General features: G+C 44.1%; 2 protein-coding genes across 2 annotated transcripts in view; one reads left to right on the top strand and one right to left on the bottom strand.

The window, feature by feature from the left end:
* Positions 1-21,852, top strand: part of SFRP4 (secreted frizzled related protein 4) — a 50,458-nt gene extending 28,606 nt beyond the window's left edge. The window contains exons 4-6 of the mRNA XM_082257482.1: positions 11,741-11,939; positions 16,593-16,656; positions 21,217-21,852. Coding sequence (XP_082113608.1) covers positions 11,741-11,939; positions 16,593-16,656; positions 21,217-21,396 — 443 coding nt within the window. The 3' untranslated portion in view covers positions 21,397-21,852. The remainder of the gene's footprint in view (positions 1-11,740; positions 11,940-16,592; positions 16,657-21,216) is intronic.
* LOC309555585 (uncharacterized protein) lies at positions 2,717-3,922 on the bottom strand (the record flags this gene model as incomplete). Its single annotated transcript, XM_082257642.1, has 1 exon — positions 2,717-3,922. The coding sequence occupies one exon, from the start codon at positions 3,920-3,922 to the stop codon at positions 2,717-2,719; it is 1,206 nt and encodes a 401-aa protein (XP_082113768.1).
* Positions 21,853-22,068: the final 216 nt, after the last annotated feature.

The following is a 22,068-nucleotide window of genomic DNA, read 5'->3' on the forward strand; positions in this document are numbered from 1 at the left end:
CCGCCTGCCCATTTGTGGTCAGGGAATAACTGAGTGAAATACCATTTAAAGAAGTACGGTTGAGGCGTGCCGAAACCGTGGTTCGGGCAGGCCTGTAAATAAAGAGGGCAAAAAAGGAATAACTTAACCAAAACGACCTTTAATACACACATATCCCAAAACAGAAAGCAAGACCTGTAGTGCTATGTGGCCAGATCTCTAAAAGCCAGTCTGAGTTCATTCTCCGGCTGGGGAATGTACCGGCTGTAAGCAGAGGACTTCCATCGGCCCATCCTTTTGATAATATGCACTGGTATGTTGTGGCTAGATGCTGCCGAAGCTGCCCCTATACGGAAGGAATGACCCGAGAAAGCTGCAGGGTCACAACCTATTTTTGAGAGCAGGGTTCTCACGTATTGCATGAACTTCGAGGTGGTGAGTGGCAAGCCGTGGAGACTCAGAAGGGGGGCATCTGGGCCACGACCCGTCACGGATGGGAGAAGACGATCCAATAACCGGACCGGGCACCATTGATTTCCTGTAGGGTACAGGGGAACGTCAACCGGCGGCCCCACCTGGTTGGTTTTGGAGTGACGTAGTGTCAGGAGGAAATGATCCCCTACTTTGGTCAAATCTGCCACCTTCAGCGGGTTGGAGGCCCCGTCTAACCTACCCGCGGTGAACTCGCTGGGGCGCAAGAATCCATAGAAGGCCAGGTATATGGCAAACTTGATAACACGATTTGTTCCTGCCTCAAACGGCCGTGTGTCCAACACGTCAGACAAGGCCCTAAACCTGCAGCTGTTGATCGGTTGACGTCTCGCGGGCTTGCAGCCCTCCAAGCGAAGGATGCCTTTTAAGATGTTTTTAATTGGCCTGGAAGACATGAAAGTACTGTGACTGGGGTGTGTGTTGATCACATGAAACTGCACCCCTGCGAGATAAAGCTTGACCGTGCTGTGGGCGAGTTTCAGATTTAAGTGGCAAAAGGAGGTGAACGCCACCATGGTGTCTAAGGAAAAAGGATCCGAGATGCTGTACTCCGTGATGAATCTGGAGAAAATGGTCAGAGCCCGATCGTACGAGCGCCTAGTGTTGACGGAGAGTGCTGATTGAGCCAGCGTGCTCCCATGGGCCATGAGTTTGGCTAGTCCAGGATGAGATCTTGAAACCGAGGTGGCGTGTCTGGGATACTCGCGGGTGTGGGGTGCAACTGGAAAAAGACCTGCAATTTGCAACGAGAAAGGGCGTCAGCTGCTGAGTTGTGAGAACCTGGCACATGCTCGCAAATTAAGTGGAACTGTAGGGTGTCAGCGAGCCAAGTTAGTCTCCTAACTAGGCTCATGATGGTGAGGGATGAGGAACGGCCCTTGTTGATTATGTCGCCGGCTGCCATGTTGTCCGTGAAACATTTTACTGTCTGACCTCCCCACCGGTGTCCCCACACCCGGGCTGCTGCCACTACGGGATAAATTTCAAAAAGGGCGGAAGTGCGGTTAAAAGACGGTAGACTGGCAGTCTCGGGTGGCCAAAAGTCTCTGAACCAATTGTCCCCGCAAATGGCTGCAAATCCTGAATGTGCTGCCGCGTCGGTCCATAAGACTGGGGAGTGGTCGGTAAAAGGCGGGATGAACATATTCACCCCGTTCCAATGTGCCAGAAACTGCCTCCACATGGTCAAGTCCGCCTTGGCCTGCCCGTCCAACGAGACAGTACTCCCGTCGTGCGGGAGGCCAGGGAGCAGACAGAGAAGCCTGGAGACAAAAGCTCGGCCTTGGGGAATAATCCTCATGGCGTAGTTCAGGGAACCTAGAAGGGACAGTAGGTCTTTCCGGGATGCAGAACCTTTGGCGAGGAACCCCTCGATCTCTGCCCTGATCCTCTGAACTTTGTCCGGGGGCAGGCTTGCCTGCATGGCGACCGAATCTAGGCAAATGCCTAGGAAGGTCAGTTTGGTGGAGGGACCTATTGTTTTCTTTTCGGCTACCGGAACCCCTAGGGCCGAAAAGAGTGCCACCGTTTTTACCAGGCTGAGCGGAGTGGCTGTGGGACTCTCCACTGTCAGGAAATCATCTAAGTAATGGATGATGACTGGACAGCAACCGACATTTAATAGGAGCCAGCACAGAGCCTCAGCAAATAAATCAAAAATCTTGGGGCTGCTTTTGGCCCCGAAGGTCAGGCGGATGGCAAAATAGTAAAACCCCCTCCATTTCGCACCATGCAGATGCCACAGTGATGGGTGTATGGGCAGCAGCTTGAAAGCATTGGAAATGTCCGTCTTCCCAAGCCAAGCTGCTTTCCCGGCTTTCAGGATAGCCTGAATGGCGTGATCCACTGTAGTGTACTGTAGTGAAAACTCTTCGGAGGGAATAAGAGAATTGAGGCTTGGCGTGGCGATGGAATGAGGAGCCGAGAGGTCTATGATCAATCGTTTTTTATTATTGTATTTCCCCGTGGCTACCCCCAATGGGTTGGTTCGCCAGCAGGAAAAAGGAGGGGTACAGAAAGGACCTAACATGAAACCCTTGTCTACCTCTGTTTTCAAAAGAGTGTCGACTACAGCCGGGTCAGCCAAGGCAGACTGTAGGTTTTTGCACTCGATTGTGCCTGACGGGAGTGCCACCAGACCAGTGTGGAACCCTGTCGTGAGCCCTGAAACTAAAAAGTCGACTAGGTCTGGAGAGGGATGGGATTTCAAAAAGAAGGCCAGGGAATCGACCTGTACCTCGGTCAGTCAGCTCTTGGGAAAAAGGCGACTGGGGCACATGGACTTGGCGTGGGCCCGGAAGCAGGTGGAGCAGATATGCAACAACCTACAGGCACTGAAGCTGCAGCCCCCCGCGTTGAAGTTGTTGCATACCTGTGCCTTGCCCAAGAACACTATCGGTCTCCCCAGTTTGTCTTTGGCGGACTTCTGATCAGACCTGCTGGGGCCCGGGGTGACCTCGCTGGTGGCAGAAGAACTGGGCTCGACGGTACACAAGTTGGTGGAGTGGGAGTTTGAAGCACAAGTGGCGCATGCAGGTGGCACAAGCCCGGCAAAGTGGCGACAGAACAACTCGGTGTCCAGCTGGCCCCAATCTATCCTGATGTTAAACTGGGCAAAGGTGGCTGCCGCCTTGGCTGAGAATGAGCGGTGATAATCGTAGAAGGTGGTGCCGCCGTACTTGTGCCCCAGGTCGACTAACTTGTGTAGATACAAATCCAGCTCTTCTCTGCGATGAGGGAAGTTAAAGCAGACCACGTCCCGGAACAGACCGAAGGCCAAGACAAACTCGGGAATGGACAACTTCCTGTTTAGTCTGGGGTCCTTGGCCTTCAGAACCACAGACAGGTCCCCGTAATTGTAAGTCTTGCTCTCGACAATGTCTTGAGAGGCAATTAATAGCGACATGAGATTCACATCCTTCCCCTCCAGAATGTCTTTCCTAATGTTGGGCGGGACCATGTGTGCTGGTGTAATGATGTGAGGAATGGGGCCTGAAGGAGTTGGCATACCTGCAAAGGTGCCCTGAGGGGCTGGCAAGCCAAAGACCTGAGAGGGCAGGGAACCTGGGGAAGCTGCGGAGGCTGGTACAGGGGTTTCTAATTTTTCCAACCTCTGGCTTAGGCTACTAACGGAAGCCAGAACAGACGCCATGGTGGCCTGGATTTCGGCTAAAGCGTCCTTGACACTGTCCCGTGCGTCAGTCCCTGGTAGCGGGTTGCCGGTATTGGATACCAAGATCCTGTACAACTCCGCCTTCCTGGCTGTGGCCGGAAATGGTATCCCCCTCCGTCTTAACTCGGCGGCAATCTTAGGAATGGTCCATGTCCTCATGGAACCAGGACTTGACGGAACCAGGCTACCTCCTGCGACGGGAACGGAAACCGGAGTGGGTGGCCTGGCTGGCGTGCTAGGCAGGGAGAGGTCGTCTCCTAGGTCTGACGCGCGAGACATGCTGGGATGACATGAAAGGGAAAAGAAGAGATGAAAAACTCATACGACAGGGCGTTAACTGGCGCTTTTTTTTTTTTTTTTGGAAACGGGGGACGTGAGGCCCTGCTAACCCCAGGGGCTGGTGGAGGCACTAACTATGATTTGGACCTAAGCTGTGCCATGAATGATGGTGGGGTGTAGGCCTCTGGGAAGGTGAAGCCCTGACTACCCTGACCAAAATAGCGAGACGCTAGCTATGATTTGGGCCGATGGGCGAAAGTACCTCCATGTGAGGATGGGTGTTGGTCTCGCGATAACTACAAAGTGACCTGCCTAAGCTCCTGACCCCCCACCCCTGCCCCCCCCCTTGCGCCAGTTAACGAAGAGGGGAAACTCTTGGTAACGGAACAGCATACCTTAGATGACTCTTGAGGGGTCTTACTTGGTTGAACGTCTGGTAATGTTCAAGCAGACTACCTGTGGGTAAGCAAAACCGTGGTTGACGCCATGGATGTGAGATGACATGAGAACTGACTTAACCGAAGTAATGCCCTACGAGCGCCAACCCTAGTGTGCGAGGGGGGGGGGGGCGGCCTGCGTAGGTGCCCCCCCCCGGACCTACCACTAAGGGGGGTGACCAGACTGAGGTATGAACCAGGAGATGTCGTGACCTGGCAGCGGTGTGAGCCAGTTGTGCGTCCGTGCAGTGATGGACGAGTGACCGTGGATGCGTAAGAAGGTGGGTCTCAGAGGTCGAAGACCCGTGGCGTGGTGACCGGAAAAGGACAGGGGACGGCAAGGCTTGCGGGAGCGTGAGTCCTGTGCAACCCCCCCCCCCTTCTTACCTGTGGTTGGACGACCCCCAACCCTCCCCTCCCTATCCACCTGCGGTTTGATGCGTGTGAAACCGATCCCCCCCCCCCATGGAACAGGCATGGGTATCTAATTGAGTGTCAGCTCCCCTGCCTGAAGGCTGGTTTTAGAGGCCAGCAGGGCGCAGTACCAGTCTGGCCTGGGTGGCAGTGTGACAACTGTGGCAGTGTGACAACTGTGCAGTGTGACAACTGCCCCCCCCCCCCCGAAGCTCATGACTGAGGATTTGAATGAACAAGTAAACCCCTCTCTTGGACCCCCCCCCCCCAGGCAGGTGAGCAGCGATGGTAGGAGGGGGGGGGCCTGCTGCCTGCATGTCCCAGGTGCGGAACACGCCCCCCCCCCCACCCCCAGAGATCGGCGCTGCTGCAAGAACATACACTGTTTTTTTTTTTTTTTTTTCCCCTCCTCCGGCCGGAGGAGGAGGGACCATGGAGGAGGGACGAGGTTCAGTGCGTTAGTGAGGCTGCGAGCGGATGGAGCCTAGTGACAGTGGGGGGGGGGGGGGGGGCGGGGGGGCGCGGCGCCGCACCCCCCCCCCCGAAGGAGGCGGAGTAGGGTGCCAGTGGAGCCGGGGGAGAGCGGGGTGAAGGCGGGGGTGTCCGCGTGGTGCCGACCATTAGCGTGCGGCTGGCACAGGACATTCCCCGCATACTCACGGCTTCCTGAGGGCTCCTGTGGGTAGCTGACGGCGGTATGACGATCAATGGCTGCGTCGGATGGGCGTGGTCCGGTACCCAAAAACGTCAGCCCAGTGAGGAGGGCGGCCTGACGTTAAATAGGCCGGCCCCTCCCCTCCCACAACTGCAGGCTCCGCCTGCCCATTTATCTAATACTGGCACTGTCCATTGAGCTTTTCCCTCAAGTTCTGTCCTGGTGGTGACCAAGCAGGAAACTTCTTCAAACTTGCAAAGACCCTAATGTTCTCTACTAAGGCTTTTCTTTTAAAGCAGTAATAAACACTAAAGCAAACATTTATTATATTGCAGCTTACCAATTCTTAGATGTGATGGCTGTATTAGTTTCCTTTTAGGCTTTCTTTCTTCTTTTTTCTTCTGGTAATTCAAAAAGATAGTCTGCTGTTTTTCAGAACCTCACGCTCTCCAGCGGAATATGTAAGTTACAGGAATTAGACAATCAATTTACCACGGACAGAGTGATTAAAATCAGCTTTTATTTATTAATGTAAAACTTTTATCTGAAAAGGAAAAAGAAAAAACATTTGCAGTAACTGATTATACAGTGTTAGCTGGAGTTTGGTTTCGTTGGATACTGCATTCAAATCTGCTAATACATTCAACACTCCGTTCCCCCCCCCCCCCCCCCCCCCGACGGACAACGCTGCTGTCAGCCATATACTGTGCTAATTTATCCAGAGTGGAGTCTAACGTATAGAGGAGGTGTATTCCTGTCCAGATCACCAAGTAAAGACAGAGGGAAAAAAAGCCAAAGAAAAAAAAAAAAATAATGCAGCCACCACATCCAATGATTGGTAAGCTGCAATATTAAACATTTTCAGTTTTGGGTTTAATACCATTTTTAATACCATTGCGACGCTGTACCCAAATAAAATGTATCTCCTTTTTTTCCCCACAAATAGAGCTTTCTTTTGGTGGTATTTAATCACCTGTGCAATTTTTGTTTGTTGCGCTAGAAACAAAAAAAGATCGACGGTTCTGAAAAAAAAAAAAGCAGTATTTTATACTTTCTACTATAAAACATTCCCAATAAAAAAAAAAAAAAAGTAAAAATCCAATTTTTTCATCATTTTAGGCCAATTTTATTCTGCTGCATTCTGCTGGTAAAAAAAAAAAATCCCAAAAAGTGTTTGGGATATATTGATTGGTTTGCGCAAAAGTTAGCGCGTCTACAAACTAGGGGAAAGATTTATGAAATTTTCATTTATTTATTTATTTATTTATTCATTTACTAGTAATGGTGGCGTTCAGAGATTTTTAGCGGGACTGCGGCATTGTGGCAGACAGATTGGACACCTAACTTACATTTTTTACACTTTTGGGGGGACCAGTGACATTACTACAGTAATCAGTGCTAAAAATATGCACTGTTACTGTACTAATGACACTGGCAGGGAAGGGGATAACACCAGGGGTGATCAAAGGGTTAAATGTGTCCCTAGAGGGTGCTTTCTAACTGTGTGGGGGATGGACTTGCTGGAGGAACACAGGATCCCTGTGTTTATCACTGACAGAACAGTGGTCTGTTTACATCGGCAGACCGCTTTTCTGTCTCCATGGGGCGCAATCATGGGTGCCCGGCGGCGCGTGCGTGCCCTCACTAGCTGTCTCACAAACTGATGTACAGGCACGTCGTTTCCAGGGACAGAGCCAACCTGCCGCGCTATAAGTACGGTGGCTGGTCGGCAAGTGGTTAAGGTTTGCACTGCTCTGTTCAAGCAAACCTAGGCAGGGATGGCATTACAAATTGGATACTACCTTAGATGAGAAAAAACTCCTAGGCCTCAACAAAACCTTTGAAACAAGATATAATGGGCAAAGTCTTACCTTTTGTAGTGTTGAAAGCCAAACTCTGGTCCAGACCCAGTCCTTTCCCACCCCCATCACTCATTTTTATGTTTTCTAAACATTATTTATATATTTACTTGCCAGAAGTGCATCGAAAACTTTATTAGACCTAAATCAAGAAGCTAAAGGCCAATAGTCCCTGAAACAAGACGGAAAGTGCAGAAACCTCAACTTTGATAGTGCTGAGAGCCAAAAGCTGGTCTAGGTCCATCCATCCGCCCCCCCCCCCCGTTCACAATTTTTTTTTTAACCCCTTGACCTTTTCATGACCAGGGCATTTTTTTTATTTTTTTGCTATTCAGCGCTGTGCTACTTTAACTGGCAATTGCGCAGTCATGAACCACTGTATGCAAATGCAATTATGCTTTCCCTATCACAACTAAAGTTCATTATCAATAGGGCTGCTGGAAACTAAGTCTTTCATGATAAGGGGGGCTGGATTATCCAAAAGCCCCCTTCCTAACACTTTTTCTCATTCAAAGTATTTTATTAATGTTATGCACGTACAATAGATACATCAGAAATGTAAAACCTTATGAACACTTTTAAGTCAGTCGACCTAAATTTGCATTTCAGAAAGTATATTATGCTAAGTTGTTTACTATGGTGGCAAAATCCTGAATTATTTTGGTGCATCCGCGAACTGCTAATGAGCAAGATTCCCCTCAAACCCATGTCAGACTTGAACCTAAATCTCATCCCTAAATATACCATTGAAAATGTTTTGTTATATCTGTTTAATAGTAAGTAGTACTGTTGGAATTAACAGGACTTTTTAGGCGCCAACAATGTCCACACATAACTATTTTAAAAATATATTTTATAACAGCATCTACCATATATTAAAATCCATCATCATAAAAAGGAAGGCTGGGTGATGATCATTACTATGCCCATGATAAACAATTCATTTAGACAAATCTGTGTATATAATTGAAACAGGACTCCTCTATGCGTTTACAAGGGATGTGGTGCCTCCCACCGGTATACTTTATTAACTCCTATATCTGTTTGATAAGTGCAAAAAAGTATCTGTTGATCCTTCCAGAAAATGTGGTCACTGCCTGTGCTGCAGTTAAATCACTTACATTCACATGTTCTCACCTAATTATGAGGACTACAGAACTTGTCTCTTCTATGTTATGGAGAGAAGGAGATTATGGTATTCGATTTCTGGGATGACAACACAGCTTTGCCACAGGTACAGTATGGAAAGTGAGTGTTGTCATTTTAGGATATGATGAGTGTTCCTGGAAAAAAAAAAACGAACACAGCCACTACATCTAAGGACATGTAAGGTGCAATGTAATACATTTTTGTTCTTAGGTTTAAACATGCTTTAAGCTCAGGAGCCATATATAACCTTGCTTTTTTAGCCTCGGTTTCCACTAGTGCGGCTACGAAGTCGTGCTACTTCTAGCCAGAAGTCGTGCTACTTCTAGCACGACTTCGTAGCAAAAGTAAACCACGGCTTCAGTTAGACTTGTCCCTCATATATAGAGGGAAGTCGCGCTCAAAAGTAGTACACGATTTACTTTTGAGGTCGCGGCAACTGAAGCCGCGGCAGTGGAAACGTGCCCCATTGAAAACAATGGGTTTTGACTTGCTGTGCGACTTGACATGTGTCAAGTCGCACCGCAAGTCGCACTAGTGGAAACCGAGCCTTAGTCTCTTTTTAAATATTACATTCAGAGGGAGATGCTGAAAATACTATCATCATCCACTAATAGAACGAAATAAGATGTTGCGAGAGACAGCATCTGATTTTTTAAAAAACAACCCAAAGTGCCCAAATGAAAATAGCATTTGTATATGAACCCTTGAAGATGTGCATAATTTCTTCATGATCCATAATTTGATGGTCATCCAAGCACCATCCCGACACAGCTGGAACCATAGAAGATTGAGTATCTTCTAAATGTTTTGCAAAAAAGATTTATTGTATTTGCCGGTTGCCATAGGGGTGTTAGGAAACAGGAAAAAACAAAGAGGGAAGTGCAAAGTATAGTGTAATTAACAATTTAATTAAAATATGTGTAAAAATAATTGAATGCACTCACATGCTCAATGAACCAGCGTGTCTTTCAAAATCAACAGCAAGATGGCCTGGCCAGGGCTCTATCTCATCCTGCAACTGGAAAGCCTCACACCCACCTATGTGATTGCTGCTAGCGCCAATGTGCTTAAGTGCTGGTTCACACTGCAGCGGCGCGACTTCGGGGGTGACCTGTGAAGTCGCGTGCACCGCGACTTCGGCACGACTTGCACGGACTTCATAAAATAAATGTCTATGCAAGTTGCTCCAGGTCGCCCCAAAGTAGTACAGGACCCTTTTTCTAAGTCGGAGCTACTTGTGTCGCTCCTATTAGAACGGTTCCTGTAGCAGTCAATGGACCGCGACGGTGCGTGACTTGTCAGGCTGACCAAGTCACCTGACAAGTCGTACCAGTGTGAATGGAGACTAATAATCACTTAATAAAGTGCTATGGTTTGCACTTCCCTCTTTGTTTTTAATTTAGTTATCAACACACCTTTGTCATAACCTAGGGGTTGGCTGCAGACCTGCAAGTGCTACAAGGAAGACATTTGCATTTAGTGCAGTTTATCCAGTGGAATACCTGAGTTCGTCATTGGGACTAGTTTTCTTTGTTTTTGGTGTTAGGAAACAGAACCAGACAATGATCCTTTGGTACACATGGAGGATTTTTGAGCAGACATTTAGAATTTTATTTGATTATGTCTTGATTAATGAGCAAAGTTACCACATATTGGAGTGGGTACCTAAAACAAAAATTGCAGCCTCAAAAGCATTACATGGAAATCTGAGGTAACATTTATTTTAGCCTTGCAGGTGTTTGGCACCATCAAGAGATAATTTTTGTAATTGGTTTCATGCATATTAGGGCTGTTTGAGGAATCAATGGAATTTAAGGTCCTCGTTTCATCTTCCTGGGAGCACCTACCATCTAGTATGCCTTACTCCAGCACTGACAGGTTCATGTTCTCCCTCCTCTCTCCACCCACAGATGCTGATATCCTCCTCCAGTTTTCTTTCACGTTTTGTGTCCTATGGGTATGCCATTATATGTTTCATCGTCCCAACACAGATTTTGGGAATGTCTGTAGATCATGCAATCCACTGCATTTGTGCCACAAATAGTGTGCACCAAAAAATAATTTGGTAGACAAAAAAAAAACAATATTTTCACAGAAGAAATCTGCCAAGTATTGGCTAACACATTTTTTGTTTTTCGTTTTTTACTTTAGTTTTGCTTTAAAGTGATTGTGCACCCTAAGTTCTTTTTTTATAGCAATACCAAACATGTCATACTTATCTGCTGCTCAATGGTTTGCACAGAACAGCCCTGATCCTCCTCTTCTCGGGTCCCATGCTGGCTCTCCTGGCTCCTCCTCTTCTTCTTGGTGGGCAACTTTAGAAAGCCTCTTCCTATTGTGGCACATCTGCGGGCTCGATCCCAAGCTGCACTGTCTGCATCTATTGGCACAGACAGTGTGGCTTTGCACCGCCCCCTGCTCCCTAATCACGGATTTGATTGACAGCATGAAGAGCCAGTGGCTTCTGCTGCTATCAATCTGCCTTGTGAGGAGAGAGAGAAAGTGGAGAGAGCTGCTGCTCTCGAGCACAGTGCTGGATTGAGAATGGCCTCAATTAATTATAAGTGGGGGCTGGGGAGCTGCAAACAGAAGGTGTTTTACCTTAATGAATAGAATGCATTTGAATAAAAAAAAAAACGTCTGCCTTTTCGACCACTGTAATCAACAATCTACAAGGAAAATACAAAAGAAAACAATGAATTAAAAGAATACAATAAAGCATACACATCCTATTACAGTAAATGCATGAAATATATAAGAAAAGAAAAGAGCCTCAAAAAATAAATTTACATCAGCCATCAAAATCTAACAATAGGTAATGCATGCCAGACAACTGAATGTGATATGATGATAATAAAGGCTTAAAAAAGAACAAAAATAAAGTTTAGGAACGGTTGCCCAATAGTAATTTTGTAAACTAAAACCTTTTAAAAAGCAATGCCAAGCTGACAATCTGTATCATCCTAAAGTGGCAATCCATGGGAAATATACTGATATTGTCACACATACAGAATATTTTGAGACAATGTCCTCTAGTTTGTCAAGATCCCAAGCATCCAATTGCAGGCAAGGAAAGCTCTTGTGTCACACAGGCCTATGGCTGACACCTTTATTCTTCAGGCTCCTTGAATATGTTTTTTCTACAATCCATTACTTTTTCATACAATATGGTTTACTCTATGATGTATAATATGAAAATATTCTGCCTAGGAAATAAATATATTGTTTTGCAATTTCTTTCAAATAAGAAAAAGGAATATTAAACACATTGGAATCATATTTATTTTTTTCACTCTTTTTTGAGTAATCCATGCAAAAGTGAAAAGTGTCACAAGAAGCAACTGCAATGAGGTAACTACAGTGGTGGAAGTTAAGGAAACACTAAAGTCATCTACAACAATTCCAAGGTCCCAGGTTCCTCTTATTACCAACTCTTCCTGTCAGTGTCCACAGCTATTCCCTAATCAGGATGTGCTCATCATGTGTTATCAGTGGCGTTCAAGGTAAGTAGGTCGTTTATGTTATTACTTTTTTACTTTTTGCTACTGGAACAAATGTTAATAAATATTAAAATATTTAAAAAAAAATGTAAATTAATACATTTGTTTTAATAAAATCCCCATTATTCCCATTTTTTTAAATACGAAAAATAAGGTGAGGCTGTTGTGAGTAAATAATTACCGAAAAAGTCAAGACTCAGGGCCCATTCACACTTATTCCGTGCACTTTGACCCCACCGCAGGTGTAGCACAGTGTATCTGCAAGCTTAGTGGGGGTTATCAGTGCTTCCCAAAGAGTTCTATTTTTTTTGGTGTGCTTTATGAAAGTATAACAAAACTCCTGCATGCACCAAAACGTTATTGCTATATCAAGGGAGGTAAAACCCCTAATGTCTCTCCTACATGCTGCCTCAGCCAATCAAGCAAATACTTGCTCGATTCATTGTTTTTCTGCAAAGGACAAAGTCATCCTCTGAACCTTGTAAAAGTGATTAAACGGCTCTACAAATACCGAGATCATATTTGATCTGCTGAAGAAAAAAAACTATAATATGTCACAAGCCTAACTTGCTCTTCATGAATATTGTGTTTTTAGTGACGCATGAAAGTATAGCACCCTCCAAGATAGGTGCTTGGATTAGGTAAATCTTATTCTGGCTCACTATATCCAGTGGAGCTGCTGTTTTGTCGTTAGATAAATTAATGTTGCTCACCGTAATCAGTGAAGCTGCGTTGATTATTCCGGTCTGTTCAGTGTTTCACTTGCTGTAGGTTTGCTTGCTCTCTCTGCTTTCTGTAGAACTGTGGATCTCTCTAGAACAGGGGTAGGAGTCCTTGGCTCTCCAGCTGTGCTGAAACTACAAATCCCATCATGCCTCTGCCTTGGGGAGGCATGCCTGTGGCTGTCAGAGTCTTTCAGTGCCTTATGGCAGTGGTCCTCAACTCCAGTCCTCAGGGCCCACTAACAGGCCAGATTTTAAGTATTACCTTGGGGAGATGCAGACTAGAGTACTGCAATCACTGAGCAGCAAATTATATCACCTGGGATGTATTTCAGTTTTCTTGCAAACCTGGCCTGTTAGTGGGCCCTGAGGACCAGGGTTGAGGACCACTGCCTTATGGGACTTGCAGTTCTACAACAGCTAGAGATGCTTACCCCTGCTCTAGAAAATAGGTGTGGAGCAAGGCAAATGGGCAGCATGAATATTTTTACAGCCCTGGCCAATCCCTGGGAAGATGGCCCAGATAGCTGTTGGGAGCCTGTATAAATACTCTGAGACATAGAGCATCCAGTAGGAGAGGAACATAGTATAAGGGGGGCTGGTTGTCCCATTAGGCAACCCTGCCATGTGCTTGCTGTTCGCAAGGCCTCAGCTGACCTGCCTGATGGTCTGCTGTGCTGAAGTTACTGAGAGTTGACTAAGAGGCTGTTGTCTGAAGATTTAGTCTGGTATCACAGGAGAAATGGTGTTGCATGGCTGTTGGATGGATGCAACCAACTTTCCAGGGAAATTTGTGAGTACAGACTGCTGTGAGAAATCTTAGAGATTTTCAGCTATGTGTTTGTGTACAGAGGACATCAGTTGATGTCCCGGAGAGCTCTATCTATCTAATTCTCTGTGAAGGGGCTCTGCTCTGATTGCTCAAAGAAATAAGCTTTGTGCTTTTAAAGTGGAGTTCCACCCTCATTTTATACTTACCTCCATCTTCTCGCTCCGGGTCACCTGAAAAAGAAATGGATAATCGCATTTTTTTTTCTTACTTACCTCGTAGCGAAGAAAATATACTTACCTTACTTCCTTCTTCCTCCTTCCTCGGCCGCGGCCCGTCGTCACTTCCTGGCTCTGCAATGATTCCTGGGAGCTGAATGTCATAGCTCCCAGGAATCATTGCGCCTGCACCGGCCCCGACGTCAGTTCCGGGGCGCGCGCGTCATCCCCTTCTAAACAGCTTCTGGGCATGCCCAGAAGCTGTGGAGGGATGACGCGCGCGACCCGGAAGTGACGTCGGGGCCGGCGCAGGACATCGTGGGACCAAAGAAGGCGGAAGAGGACCCCGAAGAGGATCTCGCTGGCTTCAAGCTGCCCACATCTGAGATTGCAGCGCTGGACAAGACGTTTTCAAGGTAAGTATTTGTCCTAACAGGTAAGTGCAACCCGGGACAGATCAGGGGCTAGCCTTTGTGGAATGCACTAGCCCTGACTGTCCCGGGGGTATTTTTAAAAAAAAAAAAAAATTCCAGGGTGGAACTCCGCTTTAACTACTACCACTACTGAACCAAGTAAATAGACTTTTGCAAGGACTTTTGCTTCAGTTCTACAGAAAGAAGTTTACTGTCTTCATCTTGTACATCTTGTTCCCACTCAATCCCCCAACCCTATCCAAGTTACCCCAAATATAAAAACCCAAATGTAACACCCCTGTACAGGTTTTTAACTCGAAGAATGACTGTGACCATGTGCCTGGTCGAGGGGCAGTCACAAGGTACCTTCATTAGGGCGGGTTCACACTGTTGAGCTGTGCTAACATGCAATACTGCAGAGAAGAATAATGTGAATTTTGTGTGGTGCTCTGTTGCAGTGCCATTCTTTCTCAGTACCATCCTGATGCACCTTACCAACACACCCGCATTGTGGTCTGCTAAGCTACAGAAAATAATGCATGTGACTACTGTAGTTTGGTGTGTTAGAATATCAATGCAGCACACAATAACATGCAGTATAAGGCACGCAAAAATGTACCACAGCAGTGTAAACACAGCTTTAATCAATGTAACATGCCACATGTCATGTTTTTCACAATGTCTTGATAAAAAAAAACTCTACAAGTCAGAAATGTTGTTTTGTAGCTTGCATCACACATTAAATAAAAAAATATATTTGTATCCATGTCATTGATCCCAACATGTAGCATATACAGTTTATGTTTTTAACCATATATCAGAATCCAGAATCCAATAATCTCAAAATCCTCAGAAAAACAAAACTGTTCAGAGTAAAAAAGAAAAAAAAAAACCACATTAAAAATGCATCAAAAATGCGCATGCCGTACGCATCTGCATTCCTGTGGTGTGAACAGACCCTAACAGATAGGTCCATAATGCACAAAATAACTCAAATATTTATAAATAGCCCCTCTATACAGTGCATTCTCCATGTGGAGATGGACTACTCAGAGTGCAGAAGTTCCTTACCTGTGGACCAAAGAAGCCATAGATCAAGGTTCCTTAATCTTTTATAATTACAGACCCCCTATCTGATGTCCCCATACCACCTTCGTTAGACTCTCAAAATCATCAACAGTCCTATTAGGTACCAGTGTGATGTCAAAGATATCAATAGCTTACATTACATGTAGATATTAGGGATCAGAACAGCTAAAACTATTTATCCTATAAATTTAAATAAAATCAGCAAATTGCAGCCAATTTTTGCTGTTGTTTTACTGCAATCAAAACCTAATATTGAGGTACAGTTACTGACAGTGTTGCATCAGACACATCAAATTGATTTCTCCATGTTGGTTTCAGGCTTACTAATGCAGAGAAACCTATTTCAACTATCTCAAAATGATTCAGAGATCCAGTCCCATATCCCAATTTGGTTTTCATACCCAAGGGTTGTGGTTACCCCTGGATCCGCGGATTTTAGTAAACGATTCTTTAACAAAAAAAATCATAGAATATAAAATGATGGTTCAGGGGTATATCATTATGCATGTAACAGTATATATGCAATCATTCACCCATCAGGTCTCTTCCTGTAGTCAGTTAGTACATTTCCTGCATGTATGATCGATGGATCAAGACATCATTTTTGGAAAAAAAAAAGACACAATCTCACAAATCTGGATTTCCTATGCTTCAATGGAAACATTTCTTGGTAACATTTATCATACTTAAAAAACAGCAAATCATACTTAAAAAACAGCAAATGTTACAAGCCGCATTTTCTTGTTTTGCATGTTTGAAAACTGTATTATATATAAAATAAAATATTTTATTTACTACACATCTTTGGCAGCCATTAGGCTCAATTCACAAAGCTAAAACCCTAAGTTAAAGCGGAGCCCCACCGAAAAGGGGAAGCTGCCCTTTCTTGCACCCTCCCCCCCTCCACTGCCACATTTGGCACTTTTTGGGGGGGAGGGAGGAGCGGGTACCCGTTTTTGACAGGAACCCGCTCCCACTTCCAGCTCAGATCACCATGGCGATCTTTGGCGATCTTTGGCCCCTCCTCCTTCCCTCCGCAGCCTTCTGCTGAGGTCCCAGAAGACTGCAAGACCATTCACAAAGCGCAGCGCTACTCGCTCATGCGCACTAGGAAACCGGATGTAAAAATCACAAGAATTGGCTCAGGTGCCAACATTGCTGGATCCCTGGCCAGGTAAGTGTTCATATATTAAAAGTCAGCAGCTACAGTATTTGTAGCTGCTGACTTTTCTTTTTTTGTTTTTCTTTCTGTGCAGACTGGAGCTCCACTTTAAGTACACTTATTATCAAAAAAAGTGATGGTCTTTTTAAATTTTGACTCCAATGACCTTTGAAAACTACAGTGACCTGGCTAAGTTATCCTTGTGTTAAAGCTTTGTCATTAGAGCCTACTGAGCTATGTGGACATTTTAGTTTGTTATCATACAAAATGTTTTTGTTCCTAGGATGATGCTTCTTGATGGGTGTTTAGTAGAAAAATGGAAAGACCAACTAAACAAAAGGTTCAAGGTAATTCATGCATGTTCATTTATAGTTATACTTGTTTTTTTTTTTTTTTTTTCAACAGTGCATAGTGTTTTAAAGAGACCCTGTTATCTTATAACATTTTTAAGTCAAGCACATACTGTACCTGTAAAGGGAACTGGTTTGTCTTTCCTATGGCTCGTTTTTCTCATTGCTGCCCCATTGCAATGAACTGGTCCTCTAAAGTCTGCTCGGAAACCAACATTTTCTGGAGTGTCAATCTCAGTGGTCCCTTGCAGCACCTACTGTAAGTTATGTAGTGTCAAAATGTTAGAAGGAGGAACTAATGAGCTGCAAGAAACCACAAAGATCGACACTACAGGAAGGGTCAGTTTTCTACCTGACTATGGGGGAATAGTTGCCAAGGGTACCAAGAAAGTTAATTATCTTCTTTGCATTTATGTGTTTGGTAGAAAATAGGAAAATGATGGAATGCGAAAAAAAAAATAATTTTAATGCACAATGTTGAAACTGCAAGTGCTAAATCTTTAAATAGATTATATAAATCACTAAATATTCCTAGATAAATGTGTAAAACATGTTTGCATATTCAAAGTATAAACATTGAAACAATGAACTTCAATCATAACATTAAATAATTGGATTGATGTAAACTATTTTTTACTCATGTAAATGTGTGTAATCACTAATGAAGGTAATCTGTAAACTTCACCCTCTGTAAGCACCTGTCACAAAAAGTTCAAATCACTTCTGGACAAGTTCTGTGAGTGACTTCTTGTTATATTGTACCCTTTCGGGGTACCTTAAACAGACTCCTTGCTAACAGTAGTGTTATTGGGCTCACAGATTCCTACAGTGTTCCCTACAGCAAACAGTTTTTGCATGGGCTCCCTTCAGCTGGTTCTCTTTTTACTTAGTGAGGGAGCACACTTGTGGTCAGGTACCTGAGCCTCAGGTGTCGTTTTTACAAACAACACAGCCCGTGTGCAATATAAAATTCATCTGGGACTAGACCCTGGGGCTGTTTCTTGTTACCATACCTATTGCTGAGCTGGACTCTTCGCTATGTGCTAGTACCTTTTTGACATACGCACACACACTGACGTCATCAGCATCCTCCCCCTTGGTTTACATGTGCAGAGAGCTGCAGAATGTCCTGGCTTGCAGATAAATGGATTAAAAAACAGCACGATTTGATAGTTCGTATAGAGATGATTTCGGAGGACATTCAAGCTCATCTCTATTGTAGAGAAACTGAAGTGGCCTACACAGATTCCCGACATCAACACTATGGAATGCCTTTGGGCTGAATCCTAATGCTGATTTTAGATGAAGGTCTTTTTATCAAACATTATTACAAACCCGATTCCAAAAAAAGTTGGGACACTGTACAAATTGTGAGTAAAAAAAGGAATGGACTAATTTACAAATCTCATAAACGTATATTTTATTTACAATATAATATAGATAACATATCAAATGTTGAAAGTAAGACATTTTGAAATGTCATGCCAAATATTGGCTGATTTTGAATTTCATGAGAGCTAAACATTCCAAAAAAGTTGGGACAGGTAGCAATAAGAGGCCGGAAAAGTTAAGTGTACATATAAGGAACAGCTAGAGGACCAATTTGCAACTTATTAGGTCAATTGGCAACATGATTGGGTATAAAAAGAGCCTCTCAGAGTGGCAGTGTCTCTCAGAAGTCAAGATGGGCAAAGGATCACCAATATCAGAAAGGAGTTTCTCAGAGAAAAATTTCAAAAAGTTTGAAGTTCTCATCATCTACAGTGCATAATATCATCCAAAGATTCAGAGAATCTGAAACAATCTCTGTGCGCAAGGGTCAAGGCCAGAAAACCATACTGGATGCTCATGATCTTCGGGCCCTTAGACGGCACTGCATCACATACAGGAATGCTACTGTAATGGAAATCACAACATGGGCTCAGTAATACTTCCAGAAAACATTGTCGGTGAACACAATCCACCGTGCCATTCGCTGTTGCTGGCTAAAACTCTATAGGCCAAAAAAGAAGCCATATCTAAACATGATCCAGAAGCGAAGGCATTTTCTCTGGGCCAAGGCTCATTTAAAACTGTTTTGTGGTCAGACGAATCAAAATTTGAAGTTCTTTTTGGAAAACTGGGACTCCATGTTTTCTGGACTAAAGAGGACAAGGACAACCCAAGTTGCTATCAGCGCTTAGTTCAGAAGCCTGCATCTCTGATGGTATGGGGTTGTATGAGTGCGTGTGGGGCAGCTTACACATCTGGAAAGGCACCATCAATGCTGAAAGGCATATCCAAGTTCTAGAACAACATATGCTCCCATCCAGACGTCATCTCTTTTTTATCTTTTTTATCTCTTTTTTATCTATATCTATTTTCCAACATGACAATGCCAGACCACATCCTGCATCAATTACAACATCATGGCTGCGTAGAAGAAGGATCCGGGTACTGAAATGACCAACCTGCAGTCCAGATCTTTCACCCATAGAAAACATGTGGCGCATCATAAAGAGGAAGATGTGACAAAGAAAACCTAAGACAGTTGAGCAACTAGAGATATATAGGTGGTATGGCGCTCATAGATAATGCAGAGGAATATATAATAACAATACAGTAAGGAGTGGTATGTCTTGAATGAATGGCCAGGACAATATTCAGCGTGTTGTTAGGGGCTGTACTGACAATTAGCACAAGGTGGGGATTATAAGTCCATTGTGCAAGTCTCTGAGGATAAAAGGGAAATAAATGGCCTGGAATCCAATAAAGGATAAGCAGATACGGGGTGGATCCAAGGATGGATGGATGGATGGGTCACAAGGCACTCAGGGCTGCTGTCCGGTAGAGTGAAGTCGACTCTGAGCAGTAGATAAAAAGAAGAGGGAAGCGCCTCTTGAGTGTGGTAAAAAGCACAATTTATTACAAAGCAATATAGTAACTTACATATAAGTAAGCTGGTAAGTGCGTATCTCTCTCCGAGGGCAGCTGCTGGAGATTGCATCCAAGTATTCAGGTGTCCAGGCGTAGGCTTAATGTCCAGGAACTGGTGGAGACTTAACTCAATTGTTCCGGAAGTGCCGTGCAGCGATGGAGACTTGTGCGGCGGCCGGGAGTCAGCGGAGGCGTCTGACGTCACAGGTAGGTGTGGGCAGTCTGGGCTTCACAACTAGTTTCAGAGCATGCGCGAGAGTCCTGTCCTGGACCTGCGCTCTCCTTTTTCAAGTGTGACACAAGTCTCCATCGCTGCACGGCACTTCCGGAACAATTGAGCTAAGTCTCCACCAGTTCCTGGACATTAAGCCTACGCCTGGACACCTGGATACTTGGATGCAATCTCCAGCAGCCGCCCTCGGAGAGCCATGCACTTACCAGCTTACTTATATGTAAGTTACTATATTGCTTTGTAATAAATTGTGCTTTTTACCACACTCAAGAGGCGCTTCCCTCTTCTTTTTAGTTGAGCAACTAGAAGCCTGTATTAGACAAGAATGGGACAACATTCCTATTCCTAAATTTGAGCAACTTGTCTCCTCAGTCCCCAGATGTTTTCAGACGGGTAAAAAGAAGAGGGGAGGCCACACAGTGGTAAACGTGGCCTTTTTCCAACTTTTTTGAGATGTGTTGATGCCATGAAATTTAAAATCAACTATTTTTTCCCTTAAAATTATACATTTTCTCAGCTTAAAATAAGTTGTATTCTGAATAAAATATTGAAATTTGAAACTTCCACATCATTGCATTCTGTTTTTATTCACAATTTGTACAGTGTCCCAACTTTTTTGGAATCGGGTTTGTACTTAACCTCACGAATTCTGTTTTGTGTCAATAGTTTGTAAATGGGATGTCCAAAAAGTTCCTATAGGAGTGATAGTCACCTGTCTGCAAACATTTTGCCATATAGTGTTTATGTAGATAGCACTATAGGAGCACCCACAAGATTTGTACTGAAATAAAGTGGTGAAGGGTATATTCTATATTGTGACTACCACTTATGTCGAGTACAGAAAGTTGGTCAAATCCTGTGAGGGCTTTTTGTTAAATCTGAACTCCAGGAAATAAAACTGATATAATTGTTTTACTTTATAGGTTAATGCCTCGTACACACGCAACGATTTTCGGCCGAAATCTGTACTGACTGACGGAAAATCGGCCGTTATGTTGAAGGCCAACAAAAATTTTATAGCATGCACACCAGATTTTGTTCGGCTGAAAAGTCGGAGTCGGTAGTCGGAAGCATCATACTAACAAGCCGAAAATCGGCCGATCGGACGTTGGCCGAAAATTCACGGTCAACAATCGTTGCGTGTGTACGAGGCATTAGTGAAGACAGAAAGCTGACAGATTGCTTATTGGCTGCTCTGGTGTAATGCACAGTGTATTTACCTTTTCATTTGAACCAGAAAGCACAAGGATAGGATAATTTGAATAGCAGGTTTTACCAAAAAAGATCAAGTCTAATAACAAATAAAACAAAATCTTTTAATATTACCATTATCTGGCTTTAATAAATTACTTACTCTAGAAAAATGTTTCCTTCCACCAAGTTATATTGACAGTTTGATTTTTTTTAAGAGATGGGAACAGACTTTACAAGAGCAACAAGTGAAGACAGCGCAAGAGAAGAACAAGAATGCAAGTCGCACAGGTCGCAGTGGTCCACCAAAGACAAATCACAAAACGCCCAATCCTCCCCCTGCACTCTCCAAGAAGAATGTTAAGAACAAGAAGGACCAGAAAGACAAGAGGGCATAAACCAAGCTGTGTTCTCCTTGAAAGACATTTCCAGTGCATGATGAGAGCCACTAGCTGGCTTCAGTGGCAAAGCATATTATTCTCAAACTCATCCTCTTGGAAACGTGACTTTTATTTGCTGCACTTTACCTAGCTTTTTTTTACATGTTGACCACTACAAACCAAAAATATAAGGTTTGTACTGAAAAAAAAAAACAAACAGATGTTGGTTACAAATTTGGTGGCCAAGGTACACGCTATCATCCATATTTTGTTTTCATATTACACTCTGCAAGTTGAGTCAATTAATTGTTTGCACTTATGCCTTGTTCTTTACAGATAAACATGCATTTGCACACATATTGAAAACTTTATTTCCATTTTATTATAGTTTTACTTCAGACTGGCCTCTGTTGTTTAGATAATTACAATATATTACAATCTCCTATGATATGGCAGATCAGATTTATAATTATATACAAAAAAAACTCTATTAGGTGGCAGATTGTTTTTTTTGTAAGAACCCAACAGTTGAAAGATTTTTATTTTGTTTGATTATCACATACACATGCACTCTCTTATCCTTTGGGAAATCAGCTGTAATTTTACCCTTTTCTAATGTTACACATCACCTATAAAGACAACATTGCTGCTTAAGTCATTTTACTTATCAAGCAAGCTCCTTGGCTGTCA

Source organism: Pelophylax lessonae (assembly GCF_965119305.1).
Source record: "Pelophylax lessonae genome assembly, chromosome: 5".
Lineage (NCBI taxonomy): Eukaryota > Metazoa > Chordata > Amphibia > Anura > Ranidae > Pelophylax > Pelophylax lessonae.